This window comes from Hyperoodon ampullatus (genome assembly GCF_949752795.1).
Source record: "Hyperoodon ampullatus genome assembly, chromosome: 15".
NCBI lineage: Eukaryota > Metazoa > Chordata > Mammalia > Artiodactyla > Ziphiidae > Hyperoodon > Hyperoodon ampullatus.
In genome coordinates this window covers 10,288,827-10,303,321 of record NC_136928.1, presented here as the reverse complement: position 1 = coordinate 10,303,321, position 14,495 = coordinate 10,288,827, and the positions used below count along the sequence as shown (strand labels likewise).

Genomic DNA, 14,495 nt, shown 5'->3' with positions numbered 1-14,495 from the left:
CTCTAGAATCCTTTGTCCTATTCTAGCCTATCAATGTGCTGTGTTATACAAATCGTGCTGTACCTTGATCCTCCTTGTTACCAATATGTCCTGGAAATCAGACAGAACCAGGATTTGGGCCACAATGGTACTCCACAGTCAATGCTCTTAACCACTATGAGAAAGTATTAGTATCTACTGAAAAAATTTAATTTTTGATTCTATTCATTTTATCACTTCAAAAAAGACTTTAGATATTAATGGTAGCTTCCCTTTTTCAGACATCCATATGAAATATCTTTCTTTTATTTAGATGCTTCTACTCAGTTAATTTAATTCTGAAATGTTAAATGATATTCACCTTTTGTTCGGAAGTGAATACTTCTGTTTGCTGGCCACTAGTCTGAACCTAGAACTATGCTCTAGCATATGTGTATTCTAACATAATAAAAAATTGTGAATCTTTTAGAATTAGAGGTATATATTGCAAGGTAGGACTATTGATGAAACTACCAAAAGAACCATACCATGAAGGTTGCATGGAGTTAGATGGAAAAATAGAAGTCAGGTGTCAACCTTGTGCTGCTGGTTGGAGGTAAAGATCTAATGAAAAACGGTCCAAACACATATGAAAACCAACTGAGACATTTATACTGCACACTGAAAACAAACTGCATTTTAGAATATTCCAGGATCGTATCTTCTTCAGGGGCTGATGGGGAACATTCTACGCACTGTACGGAGCCATAACGCAAAGTTCTAATCACACTGTAACATACTTCCAAGTAACTCCAAGCTGATGACCAGCCTTCTTCTTAGGTTTCTCGTTATTTCCCTCTGCGGCCTCTTCCTGAAATGAACCATCACCAACAGATATAAAACAAAATATGACAATGGAATGCATTCTCTGAGGAAACTTCAGAAAAGCAAAGGAAATACAGATCCAGTAGAAGGCAAAAAGGAAACCCAGTGTTTATTAAGAAATATTAATTTCTGAAGTGTAGAGTATGCTCACTCCTCTCTGCCCACCTACGTATGAATTTTTGAGGGGGCTGGAACCAGGGGTTCCCCACCCCGTCCCTTACACATCATACTACCACTTTAAGTAACAACAACAAAGGGGCCTGTCCGAACGTGTCTGGTCAACGGTTTGCTGCATGTGGCAGGAAAGGTCAAAATATTTTTAAGGAGGGAAGCAGGACAAAACAATTGTTAAAATCCGTCTCCTGCTCCACATTTCTGTCCAGGCTACATACTATGCCACAACACACCTCAGAACAAATCTCTTGGACCCTAACACATGGCACAAGAACCTGCCTTACTCTGAGGAGGTTTTACTACCAAAAGAAACTTTAAAATCACTGCCAAAGCCATTACCAACTCTTCTGCTTGTTCACGTTGTTGAAAATTATAATTAGTTGAGGGCTCTTGGTTACCATAGTAACATAATAAATCCAAGAGACTGTTGGTTGTTTCCAGAGATACGGTGGTTCCTGTGGGTAGGAGAAAAAAAGGGAAAGAAACCTTGAAGCATCAAAGAACTAAAGCCTATTAGATTAAAATTCTTCACTTTTTCTGTGAGCTGTGGCCTTCCTGGTTACATATTCAGTCTCATCCATCACTTTCTTGATGGATGAGTGTGCACTCCACATCAGCTTAAACACTTGGAGTGATGCAGACAGGACACAATCCCTAACAGTGCTGTGTGACAGAAAAGATAAAATACAAGATCAAGTTTGACCCTGTGCGCATTTATTTTATGTACTCATATCCCCAGAGAAATTATCTCACGGTTCTAACTATCATCTTCAAACTGAACCCTCTGCAAATGATTGCCACGTTGTCCCCCGGGGCCAGTTCCATTTTCAAATGCAAGCAGAACTATTCCACTTGGATCCAGGCCCTCACTGAAATACTTGCCTAGAAATACTAGCATAAATGCCTAATTATAGTAGCCTTTAAAAAAATTATTGCTCAAAACATTATGTTCCCATCTTGACTCTTACGAAGGGGGAGAAAAGGGAACAGGAAGAAGTATGAAACATAATCTAGTGCTTTAGAAGAAAACTAACTGCATTTTTCTAAAGAAAATATACTGATAACACAAATGCCCAGCAGGAAACTTAAAAGCCCAGAAAAGACAGCACGGCAGGGTGGACGGGACACCGGAGACGGAGTGTAAGTTGACTGGGTCTTACCATCTCAAAGCTGTGTAACCCTAAAGATTACCTGTAATCAGTTTCCTTTATAAAATGACGATAAGCACACCAACTCATAAGGTGTTCTATAATTAAATGCCTAGCAAAGTGTATGGCACTTATTAGGGCCTTGATAATAAAACTTTGTTTCCTCTCCCAGTATGTTGCCTCATTCCATTACTCTGAATGGGTCGAGTGTTATGGGTTTGACACACTGTCTTTAGTAATGCTTACTGAACATGTGCATGTGCCTACACCACACAGTGTGTAAAACAAAGGAAGACAAGTCTTCATACTAAGATGTCTATCGTACTCAACAAGCAGAGGGAAAAGCCTCCCTAAATGATAACCTGCATCAGCAATTCATTTGTACACCTGAAGCTTTAACACGGCTACACACCAAAATTCTCAAATCAAACACAGCTTTCTGCAAATGTTTCTTGTTGTGTTTAAGACTGTATTGAGTGATTCAGTCCAGTTTCTATCTCTTGCATGTTTGGCTGATTTTTCTCCTAAATCACTGAACAGCACTCCGGATTCTAAAACTTAATGATGCTGCCTTCCATGTTACTATAGGTACATTCTCATGACAGCTTACAAGCCCTGGCACCTAGATCTACACCCCTGGAGGTTCATCCAGATCAAATTCAGAGAGCCGCAGGATTTGACAGAAGTGACTTTTTCAAGGCCACAGTGCTAACTGGTGCCACAACCTATCCAAACCTCTGATCCTGCAGCTTAGCGCTCTTTCCTTTTTAAATATTTCTTTTTTGTCTGCTTTATGCCTTCCAAACATACTTAAAAGAACACAGGAAATGTGAATAGAGTATGTACACACCTGATGTTAAAAACAGAAGCTAAGGAAGAATGGCTGTGTAATTTGTCTACCTCTGATACAGCACAAGAGGACAACATGCTAACAAAGTTGCAACTCTACCCCACCCACAGTTTTAAAATGATGCTCAAGCAGAGCATGAAATAGGACATATTAAACTATAAAAAACACAAACATAGCCACTGAGCAGAGGAAGGAGCACAGCACTTGTAACTTATACTCATAACTTATCTGGATCACATACGTCACTGTGGCCCACTTCCAAGCCCATGTTCCCAGAGAGGCTTCAAATGAACTCAGTCACCTGCTTGCAAGAGCTGATCAAACATGTCCACAGAATCTTTGACTTTTCTGAGCTTGATTCGTTCCTGCAGAGCAGCCTCACTTATATCTTCAATCTGAGGTTCAAAGTACTCAGGCATAAAACACTAGGAAAACAAGATGGCTAAAGTTATTGCGAACAGGGCAACATGAAAGGTAGCTGAGTAGGACAAGACTTTGATCGCCAACCAAAATGAGACCTCACAGCTCCGGTTCATGCTTCATGCACCAGACAGTATTTTTTTTAACAAGAATACCTCCGTAGGGAATATAACTTATTTCAAAAAACCTCTCCAGTCTCCAAAACAAGATTACTTAGCGATCTCCTAGATTGGGGCGGAGAATTTAAAAGCACCCACACATAAATATTTAATCCATATCTGAAGAATCTAATTTCCAACCAAACTTCCCAATTTCAAGGTGAACTTATTTATCCCTTGCTAAAACCATCCTTCCTACTTTCCTCCCAATCTTGGTTAAAGGTGCCACAGGACACCGAGTTTGCAAAGACAGAAACCTTTCATCCATGATACTTCTTTTACTCTAAACGTTTAGTACTACCAAGGTATGCTGATTTTACCTCACTCACCAATTTACCCAAATATTTATTGAAGGCCTACGACTTGATGCCAGGCACTAAGCTAGACACTGGGGATAAACAGACGGAAGTCATTCTCTACCCTCAAGATGCTCACAATCTAATAGAGAAAGCAAATAAGGAAATAATTATGATACAGCGTGAATGATAAATGACGTAAGAGGTCTCAGAGGTATGGGAATGCTGCCCGCCATGGGGGCAGGGGATCCATGGACGGCCTTAAGCAGAAGTGAGCTAAACACAGAAGAGTAACTGTTAGTCAGAAACTTAACCGGGAAAGGATGGCCAACAAATGATCATTCCACTGCTGCCACTGTCTTAGTTCAGGATTCTGATAGTTTTATGGACACAATCACACCGACTACCTAATTTGTCCCCAAGAGTCGCTGCTTGAGAAGCACAAGAGGGTGTGTCTGGGTGTGTGTGTGTGTGTGTGTGTGTGCGTGCTTTGGAAAGTAGGGAGATGTGAGAGGGAGCAGGTTTAGACATAATGAGTCTGAGTTACTACTTCCACTAATAAACTCAGGAGGGCAGAGCCCATGTTTCACTCACCACTGTATGACACGCTAAGCACAATGTCTAACACACAGCAGGCCCTGCACACTCCTCATGACTACAGAACAGAGGTAGCTGGAAATACAATCTGGAGTTCAAAGTAGAGATACCTAGGCCAGATATACAAGAATGCCAAATGGAGTATAAGGGTCACTGAAGCAGGAAGATTCCGGACAGAAAAAAGAGAAAGTGACTGAGCATGGAACCCTAAGAAAAAGACACCAAGGCTTAAGGAGTAGATAGAAAAGCTACTGAGGGAAACTAAAAAGGAACAGTCACAGAGGTAAAGATCTAAGAGTCTAGTGTCACAGAAGCCAAATGGGGAAAATAAAATGAAGAGCAAATACATATAGTATAATAAAGGTTAGTATTGTAAGCAAAGATAACCATAAACATTAAAAGACTTTTCACCCAAATACTGCAGGCATTCAAATGGCTACTTAAATATTAGCCATGAAAACTTAGTTTAAGTTACAATTACATGGTATTATCTGAAAATTCCAATTACCTCTCCTTACCGGTATATGAGGTTCAGCTATGTCTTTCTGAAAATATTTGGGATATGAATTAATAATAAACTTTGCTGCATTCTCCCCGGACTTCTTTGCCAACAAAAATGAATGCTATATAAAGAAAAAGATTTAGATATAAGTTGATATTACCTGTAATTTAAACTCAAGAGATCAAAGTCACACCCTCAGCAAAAATTATTTTGCCCCCCTAAAAAAAAAGAGAATACAGTGATACACAGAATCCCAATTAGAAGTTAAACTACATAATTATTACTTATCTATCTCTGCTGAGTGTGACATAATTTCAGGTCACATCTTATATACAGCTTGAGGTATATAAAAGCAATGTGCTTAAACCGAGTGGATTGCTCTATAGTGGGAAAGAGCCCTAAGTATAAAAAACCCAAACCAAATACCCTCTCCACAGCCAATCTCTAAAACTTTTTGATAAAAGTAGTAAAAGATTCAGAAGATCTACCAATTTATCTATCAGCATCTGTAAACTTTTCAAAAGTTTTTACAACTAAGCTAAGTTATACATGTACTCTTGTACCCAAACCAACAAGATAAAACGTAATATTAGAAAAGTTTCATAAAAATACTCACAGATTCCACAGAGGATGTTGGTATGAGATAAGGATCATCTTGAAATGCATAAGGGGCAGCTGTAGCATCCTGTGGAGAAGACACAGAAGTCTCTTTAGCTACATTTTTATTAAGAGGACCTTGTGGGTTTTGGTGATGACCAAAAACTCTCCAAAGTAAGTTTTAACTATACATGTATCACAGAAGCAGAAATACGTATGTTTGCAGACACTAATACCTACACTGTACCCATGGCTCTGTAGAGTTGGTTGTAATTAGGCACAACTTAAAGCAAACAATGGCTCAAACCCCCATGACTGCTTTTTAATTGAAGGCTATCACCAGGGACAATTTCTGTTTTAAACTCAAGGTCAAGAGCTTCTGAATTAAACCAGCCTGGGCACCAGCTTCCTGCACATGGAGGACAGGAGTTACTGGGCCCTCTCAGGAGGCAGGAACAGCAGCTTCTCCCACGTCCTGCTGCCCAAGGTTCTATACTTCTAGGTAGAACCCTGAGCAAAATGAACTCTCCAGCACCACCAGAGGCTCACTCAGAACGGCCCTCCAATTACTTCTTCTAGCCTTCTCCTATCCCTTGGAGCCTTCCCTGGGCCTTCTGGCAACTTTGTTCCACAGGAAAAACTCAACTTGCATCCTGAATCTCTTCTGTCCCCTTGATGCCTTGTCTTACTGACCTGGATTCTCCAGGGGAGAGCCTCCCTGCGGCTCTCACAGGAAGGATGCTCATACCCAGGGCGCGGAGGCAGTGCTCTTTGGGGCCCTCGCTTCCTGGCGCCTGACGCTGTATTCCCTTTACACTCATCTGAGGCTCCCTTCATCTGGTTGTACCTCTCTCCCAACACGTGGTGGGTGTGTCACGGCAACCAGAGGAAGCAGTTCTAGGGCAGCTGCCCTGGACTGTTACTCCCTGATCACCAGCTGTTGCTTGCCTCTGTCCTGTCCACCACCCTTATCAAATACCTGTTTGGTTGGGGCCCCTAGTTTTGTGACATGCTGGACTTCCCTTACTAGACTTACTCTTCCTATTTGTTTCCTACATTTTCCTCCCTTGATGATTTCCAAGCCCTTCATGGTTTCTGAGAAACAACTTCTCTACTCTGGCCCTGCAGCTCAGATGCCTCACACTAAATTTATCCCCAGCTGAACCTCCCTGACAGAGCTACTTCTCCCTCCTGTCTTCTCTATCTCAGTGAATGGTACCGAGCTCTCTGCAATCCAAGCCGAAGATCCTCTCTTACTACCTCCATTCAACTAACGTGTCACCAGGTGTGGTCAACTCGAGCTCCTTAACGTCCCCTGCCTACTGCACCGTCCCTTGTCCCCACTGCCACTGCCTTAGTTCAGTACCTTCCACATTCATTCATTCCATATTTACTGAGCACCTCGTACGTGCCAGGCATTATTCTAGCTACCAAGGAGACAATAAAATCTTATCCCCCACAGAGCTCACAATTGAGTGGGGAAAAAAATCTCCAGAAAACAAAAATAAATAAAACATATAGTAATTTTAAAGGCAATAAGTGCTATGAGAAAGAAAGGAAGGAAGGGAGGGAGAACGAACGATCAGAGAAAAGAACCATACATTTATTTATTTATTCTTTTTTTAAATTTTATTTATTTATTTTTGGCTGTGCTGGGTCTTCATTGCTGCACACAGGCTTTCTCTAGTTGTGGCGAGCAGGGGCTACTCTTTGTTGTGGTGCACGGGCTTCTCATTGCAGTGGCTTTTCTTGCTGCGGAGCACAGACTCTAGGCGCATGGGCTTCAGCAGTTGTGGCACACAGGCTCAGTAGTTGTGGCTTGCAGGCTCTAGAGCGCAGGCTCAGTAGTTGTGGCGCACAGGCTTAGTTGCTCTGCGGCATGTGGGATCTTCCCGGACCAGGGCTCGAACCCATGTCCCCTGTATTGGCAGGTGGATTCTTAACCACTGTGCCACCAGGGAAGTCCCCGAAACATACAATTTTAAATCGTGTGGTTGAGGAAGGCCTCCATGAAAAGGCTTGAAGAGATGAAGGAGGAAATTACGTGGATATCTCAGGGAAAAATACTCCAGGCAGAATAAACAGCAGACATTAATGCCCTGAGGCAGACCCGGGCCTACTAAGAAACTGAGGATTAGCCAGGAGGCCACGCAGAGCAGAGCCAGCATGGAAGGTGGTAGGAGATGTGGTCAGAGCGGCAGTGGGGGTGGTGGCTGAACACGTAGGGCCTCAGGTGCCCTCGGATGGACTTCAGCTCTTATGTGAATTATGACAAATGAGAAGCCATTTTATGATAAATGAGATGACATATGAATTCCGAGTAGAAGAGCGACGTGGCTCAACATTTTAGCAGGTCACTGCGGCTGCTTAATTGAGAACAGTCTGTAGCGGGCAGGGGAGGTGAAGAAGACAGAGACCGTTGTAACTAATCCAAGATGGTAAGAGATGACGGTGGCCTGGAGGACCAAGGTGATCGTGGTGATGACAAGGGCTCAGGATTTGGATGCTGTGCAGGGAAAAAAGTTACCAGGCTTGAAATTGCTATTCTTAGAAAGGCCTGCTTACAAGGCCTGGTGGGCATCTGGGAACTTGGATTCTGGAGGGTCCCCACCATTCCCAGTACTGGTCTAAACTGTACTATGTGGTTTATGCTGAACTCCCGCTTTCCTTCTGGGAGCGTGGAATTTTGGTATGTGCCAGGCAGAGACTCTGGGCACTGAGTCTCTAAAGGGCTTTCCTGGTAGACTTTTCCACGTGTTGTCACAACTCTGCTGGAGTAAATAAGTGTATCCTTTGTGACTCCACTGGGAAAACACTCTTGGAAGCTTTCTCCTGGTTTCCTCCGGACTTTACCCCACGTGCCTTCTTCTCTTACTGATTTTGCTTTGTGTCCTTTCGCTGTAATAAAACATAGCTGTAGGACCATATGCTGAGTCCTGTGAATCCTCCTAGCAAACCACTGAACCTGGGTGTGGTCTTTGGGACTCTGTACACAAATATTTTGATGGAAGAAACAGGATTTACTGAAGTGCAGCACATGAAAAAGAGAAGCAACTAGAAGCATGGAGCTGCCATTAATGAGATGGCAAAGAATGTGTGAGTTTTAGAGAGAAAGGGGCTGGGTTTTGGACATGTTAAGATCATTATTATACTTTTGAGAGGAAAGGTTTCCCGTATCCACATTGCTGTCTTTTCTAAAATTTGACTGATTATGTCACACCACTGCGTAAAGTCTTTCAGGGGACTTGAACAAAAATCAGAAGCCCCAGCACAGCACTCATGCCCTTGCCTCACCTCTCACTGCTCCACCCTTCAAAGTCCTGCTTCCCCCGTACAACCTCCTCATTCTGTGCCTCTCTGCCTCTGCTCCTGGTGCTGCCCCTGCTAGGAATGCTCTTTCCCACTATCCTGGCTTCTCATCCTCCAAGCATCGATCCGATACCAGCTCTTCTGGGAAACGGTCTTCTGGAAGTCCTTTCTCAGTCTGCGTTATGCACCCTCTCCTCAGTGCTCCTTCAGCCTCCCTCTCTAGAAACTATGCAAGGACTCTGTCTTAATTCTACAACCAGCACAGTGCCTGGTAAGCACAGTTAAGGGCAGAATGTGTGGTTACTGAATGAATGAATGACTACCCCTTGGATTTTAAGTGCCCAAACCCAGACAAGTCAGACAACTCCACACGTAATTCTATAACTTCTTTGACTTGAAGGGGCCCTGGGCCATTCTCAGTAAAAAAAACTGATAACAGTCTCAGAGGCCTATTTCACGAGTTTACATTTCAGGTGCCTATTTATGGATAAGTGAGCTGAAAATCTCAATGTCTTGCTAGTGTGGAGATGCAGTATTTTAAAACCCGTCCTCAGATACTGCTAGGTTATATCAGTGCATATTTGGCCCGACAGCCTATAAGTTTCACATCTACAATAGAAGAAAAATTCTGGAAATCTGTGATAACGGTCTCAGGGAGGGTCAGAACCCACACAGACATTGCAGCAAAAAGAAAGGACTTAATTACTTTAGACATTTCCCCCACAGCTGAAATTGAAAGTACAGTTTGCAGCTAATGAAAAATACAATCAATCAGAAAGTTCCATTTCTAAGGCATTTACCAGGGTTTCAGTTTATCTATCAAGACTACAGACCCTATTCTTGAACTGTCAAGAGAGCAAATTATTCACAAATAAATCACCAAGATAGCTAGAGCAATAATGGAATAGCTAGCACTTACCGAGCATGTCCTTTGTGTGAGGCACTGTCCTAAACCCTTTCACGTGTACTAACTTATTTATCTCACCCAAACCTCAAGGTTTGGTGCTATAATTAAATCCCCATTTTATAGATAAGGAAACAGAAGCATCAAGAGAAAAGGTAACTTTGTGATAAAGATGAAACAAAACATTTGGCTGCAGGACCCAGATTCTTAATCACTGAATTACTTCCAGCATGGTGGGTACACTGTTCTCCAAGTTGGTCTACAGATCACTTGCATTAGAGTATCACAGCCAAACCGTTCCCCAGGAACATGCATTTCAACAAGCTCTTCAGGAGGTTAAGTTTAAAAATCACTGGCCTAGTATAAAAACACTGAATTTGGAGAAAAAAGACATGGTACTAAGTCAGGGTTTTAATATCCTAAGGAGCCCTGGGCCAATCACTTTAAAAGCTTTAGTTTTCTCATTTGTCACATGAAGGGACTGAACTAGATATTTCTAAGAAACTCTCTAGATCTACAACAGTTTAATGGTGAATCATGCAGAGATATGAACATTACATTTATTATTAGCTGAGTCAGATACAAAAACCTAAAATTCCTACTTACCCTGTGTACCGTGGATGCAAGCGCCTGAAGAACAGCCACTTTATCCCTAAGAATGAGAATCACAAGTTAACCCTCATGAGGGCTTTTCACACTCACAAAGCGAACAAGTGATCCTACTCTCAGAATGGACTGGCCAACAACAAAGTTCAGGTCGCAAGTAAAGCCAGTTCTGATCTCTCAAGATCACTAGAATAATAAGTTAGAAAATGAGAAAACTGTTTAGTTCTCTTGCCCAAAGGTGGTTAGTACACGTTCCATGCTACACTCTCTGGCCTGGTCCCTATAACCATCACCCAGGGCTAGCAATTTTCACCCTCATCTCATAAAACTGTCTAACCTGGATCTTATCTCCTCCTACCCATTTTCCTATGCATTCTTACTGTAGCTTTCTGTAATATTCCTGCCTTTATTATCCAAACTGGTGGCTCTTAATTCAGCTACATATGAGAATAAATCACAAGCCGCACTCTGGACTTTTTAATCAGGACCCCCAGGGTCTATGGAGAACTGTCACATTCTTACTGAATTCCCAGATGATTCTTACTGAATTCCCAGATGACTCGAGTTTAGAACCTCTCAACTATATAACCTTTATAAGAAGTTCAGGCCAGCCACCCACTGTGACTATGGGTAGAGACATTCACTAACTACTGAAAAGAGGAGGTTTCACTGGAATAATTGACAAACAAAATAATTTGGTTTCAAATGTATTTTTACTTGTGTTAGATTTTATGTGTTTCATTTCAAAAAGGGAAATAAGAATAAACTTAATAAACCAAATATATTTTTCTAAATAAAGTTTAAAACATACACTCATAATTTAAGTCATTTGAAAAAAAAGAAAACACACAGGAAATTTTATACTATGTCAAGACTAATTCCCTGACATACACAACATCTACTGGATTTTCTAAAAATCACACTTACGTAATTTCAGCAAGAGAAAGATATCCTTTCATCTCTCAGTGTTCCCTAACTAAATCCTACGTTAGCATATTTAAGTCGTATCAAGTGAGTACATCTTTACAACATACTGAACAAATGTAAGTGAAAAAATTATGAACATTCAGGTCACTCACTAAAAATAACCTCAATGAATACATTATACTTAAAAAAAACAAAAAACTAGACTATTATATCTGGTGTCATTTTGTGACTCCCTCCTCCTCTACTGTAAGTTTGGTGTTTATACTTCCAGAACTTTACAGGGTACTTTTACACACATACCACCGTAAAACTAAATCGAAAACATATACTGTCATTCTGGATACGTGCTTCCATAAGTTTGACTGTATTATCCATGTTACGATGTGTAAATCGAATTAATTCCTTAAATGTTATATGGTATGATAACTGCTTTTTATTATCCCCTTAAACATGGGCATTTGGGCTACTTCAGCTTGTTATTATTCCGAAGTTGTAAAGAACATTGTCATCCATGCCTCTCTGGGCGTATTTGCAGGGGTTCCTCCAGAATGGCTAACCAATAAGGTGTGCACATTTTAGGTCGTGGTTCCGCCAACTTTCCCTTCCAAGTGTTGTTCCAACTGACTGCCCAAGCAACTAATGTATCTGAGCATCCATTTCTCCACATCCTCTTCTGGCCAATCTGGTAAGTTTTAACATCCATTCCTTTAATGAGCCCAGTTACCTATGCACTGATCATAATTGGGCTCCCTGCCCTCTCTACAGTAACTGTGCCACCCAGATTAGCGTGCTCAGAATACTCTATCCTGTCACATTCCTATATGAAAACTCACAGTGACTCTCTACAATTTGTTAGTCTTCTACGGCATCTGTGATCTGGGAAAGATACCTTAAAAGCATCTTGACAGCCTTAAAAGATGCTTCATCTCTCAAATAAGGCAACAGGAATTTGTAGTCTTTATGGCTTCTTCTAGGTCTAAAAGCACAAATTCCTGAGCCTGGAAAGCAGAGGCTCAATCGCTTTGTCTGTAAAGGGACAGACAGTAAGTATTTTCGGCTTTATGGGCTGTGAGGACTGTTGCAACTACCCAGCTCTGCCTTTGGAGCATAAAAGTAGGCACAGTAAGTTAACAAATGAGTGAGGCTGTGTTCCAAAAAAAAATTAACTGACACTGAAATCTGAATTTCACATAATTTTCATGTGTCATGAAACAGTCTTCTTCTTTCAACTATAAAAAATGTAGGGCTTCCCTGGTGGCGCAGTGATTGAGAGTCTGCCTGCCAATGCAGGGGACACAGGTTCGTGCCCCGGTCCGGGAAGATCCCGCATGCTGCGGAGCGGCTGGGCCCATAAGCCATGGCTGCTGAGCCTGCACGTCTGGAGCCTGTGCTCCGCAACGGGAGAGACCACAACGGTGAGAGGCCCGCGTACCGCCAAAAAAAAAAAAAAAAAAAATGTAAAAACCATTCTTACCTCATGGACTGTAAATAAATAGGCCTCAGTGTGCTCTCTATCAACTACCTTATTTCTCCTATTCTAATAGAGCATTTTTCACAGGCCTGCCTGCATGGTCTCCTACTACCACCAGACAGATCATGATCATGTCCCACCCTACCTTACTGTTTCTGTATCTGTGGGGCTTATACTTTAGGGTTTATAAGAATTACCTGCAGGAATATGTATTTTAAACAAAATTCCCTGGTGATTCTGATGCCAATAAAATCATCTGACCCATTTTACGGTACAGCTAAACTGTGTTTTCAATAAAACTCACCTTGATTACTGCAATACAACCACTCTTCATTCCATCATATCCCGTGTAGCCCCTAGTCATGTGCAAACAGTTATGTACACATGTAAAGTGGGTGTAAGATATAAAGTATAAAATATGCACACAACTCAACTAGACTGTAGTCCATCTGAACACACCCTCAATACACTCCCTCTCTTGTATTCTCTGTGGTACCTTTGTCAGGGATAGAGGCACAATGAGTTGGTAAAGTGCACTGGACTGGAATGTCATTCAAGAAATGCCTCATTCACGATATGTATATTCCTACTCTTATCTTGGTTCTGATTCTCAGTCCAGGGAAGACAAAAATGACCCTGAATATAACCATATAATAAAATACTATGTAATCCTTCAAAATTTAAAAGAGTACAGAATGGTACATCTAACAAATCAATTCTGCTAAACTAAATGCATACGTACAACTTCAAATGTTATATCCCAGAACTTTAATAGGTATCACCTATTGAGATCTGATTATGTGGCAGGAACTGTTCAAATGCTCATTTAATCCTGAGGCAGGCACTGTATTACCCACATTCTACTATGGTGCAGACAGATTAGGTAACTTGCCTCTGAGTACAGTGATTGTTGGTAATTCTATTTCCTTTCTGCATGTTCAATCTATCCCCCTGAACAATAATCATTAGTTACCTTACTAATTAATGGCAATAACCATTAATTACTTTAGTAATTTAAGAAAGTTTTTTTTTTTTTTAAATGAGCCTGAATCTTCAGGTCATACTCAAAAAAACACCTGGCTTTTTGAAGGACCTTTAAATGCATTCAATAATATCATTACTATACAAACTTTTGTAAGTTTTAGTTCTTATATATTCAACAAATGTTTACTATATAAGGCAATTTGTTCAAGGATCTACCAAGTGAGTTAAAAAAGCTAAATTTTGCAGTGTGCACCATTTGTTTTATCTTACCTCAGTAAAGACCATAAAGATAATATTTTTTTAAATCTCCCAACAATGTGAAAACTTCCTTTATAAAAAAGAATTACTCTAATAATGATGCTCATAATTGACCATCACTATGTAAACACTAACCCAAATTTAGTTCAGAAGGTCTTTTAACTCTTAAGTAAATCTCATTCCACATTCCCTCACTACTCTCTACCTTCCTCTTCTATGTTCTTGCAGAGCCCTAAGCTTTTCTCTCCTCCATGCTTCCCTCCCCAAGGATGCTCTCCCATTGCTAGTCCCATCACTAGCATCTTACCTAACAATGTTTTGCTCGTAATAAGCACTTAACCACTTGCTGAATGAACACTGATGGAATACTCACCAAGTTTTCTTTTTTGGAATGACCACTTCTTCAGTCCCTTAATGTGAAAAACATAACAAAGTGAATCAGTTTCCCAAT

General features: G+C 41.1%; 1 protein-coding gene across 1 annotated transcript in view; it reads right to left on the bottom strand.

Moving 5' to 3' along the window:
* PTCD3 (pentatricopeptide repeat domain 3) overlaps positions 1-14,495 on the bottom strand; it is a gene marked incomplete at its 5' end in the record, with an annotated part of 30,029 nt that overhangs the window by 13,512 nt on the left and 2,022 nt on the right. Inside the window, 7 exons of the mRNA XM_079721482.1 lie at positions 759-829; positions 1,357-1,472; positions 3,317-3,440; positions 5,005-5,109; positions 5,605-5,673; positions 10,405-10,450; positions 14,418-14,454. Coding sequence (XP_079577608.1) covers positions 759-829; positions 1,357-1,472; positions 3,317-3,440; positions 5,005-5,109; positions 5,605-5,673; positions 10,405-10,450; positions 14,418-14,454 — 568 coding nt within the window. The remainder of the gene's footprint in view (positions 1-758; positions 830-1,356; positions 1,473-3,316; positions 3,441-5,004; positions 5,110-5,604; positions 5,674-10,404; positions 10,451-14,417; positions 14,455-14,495) is intronic.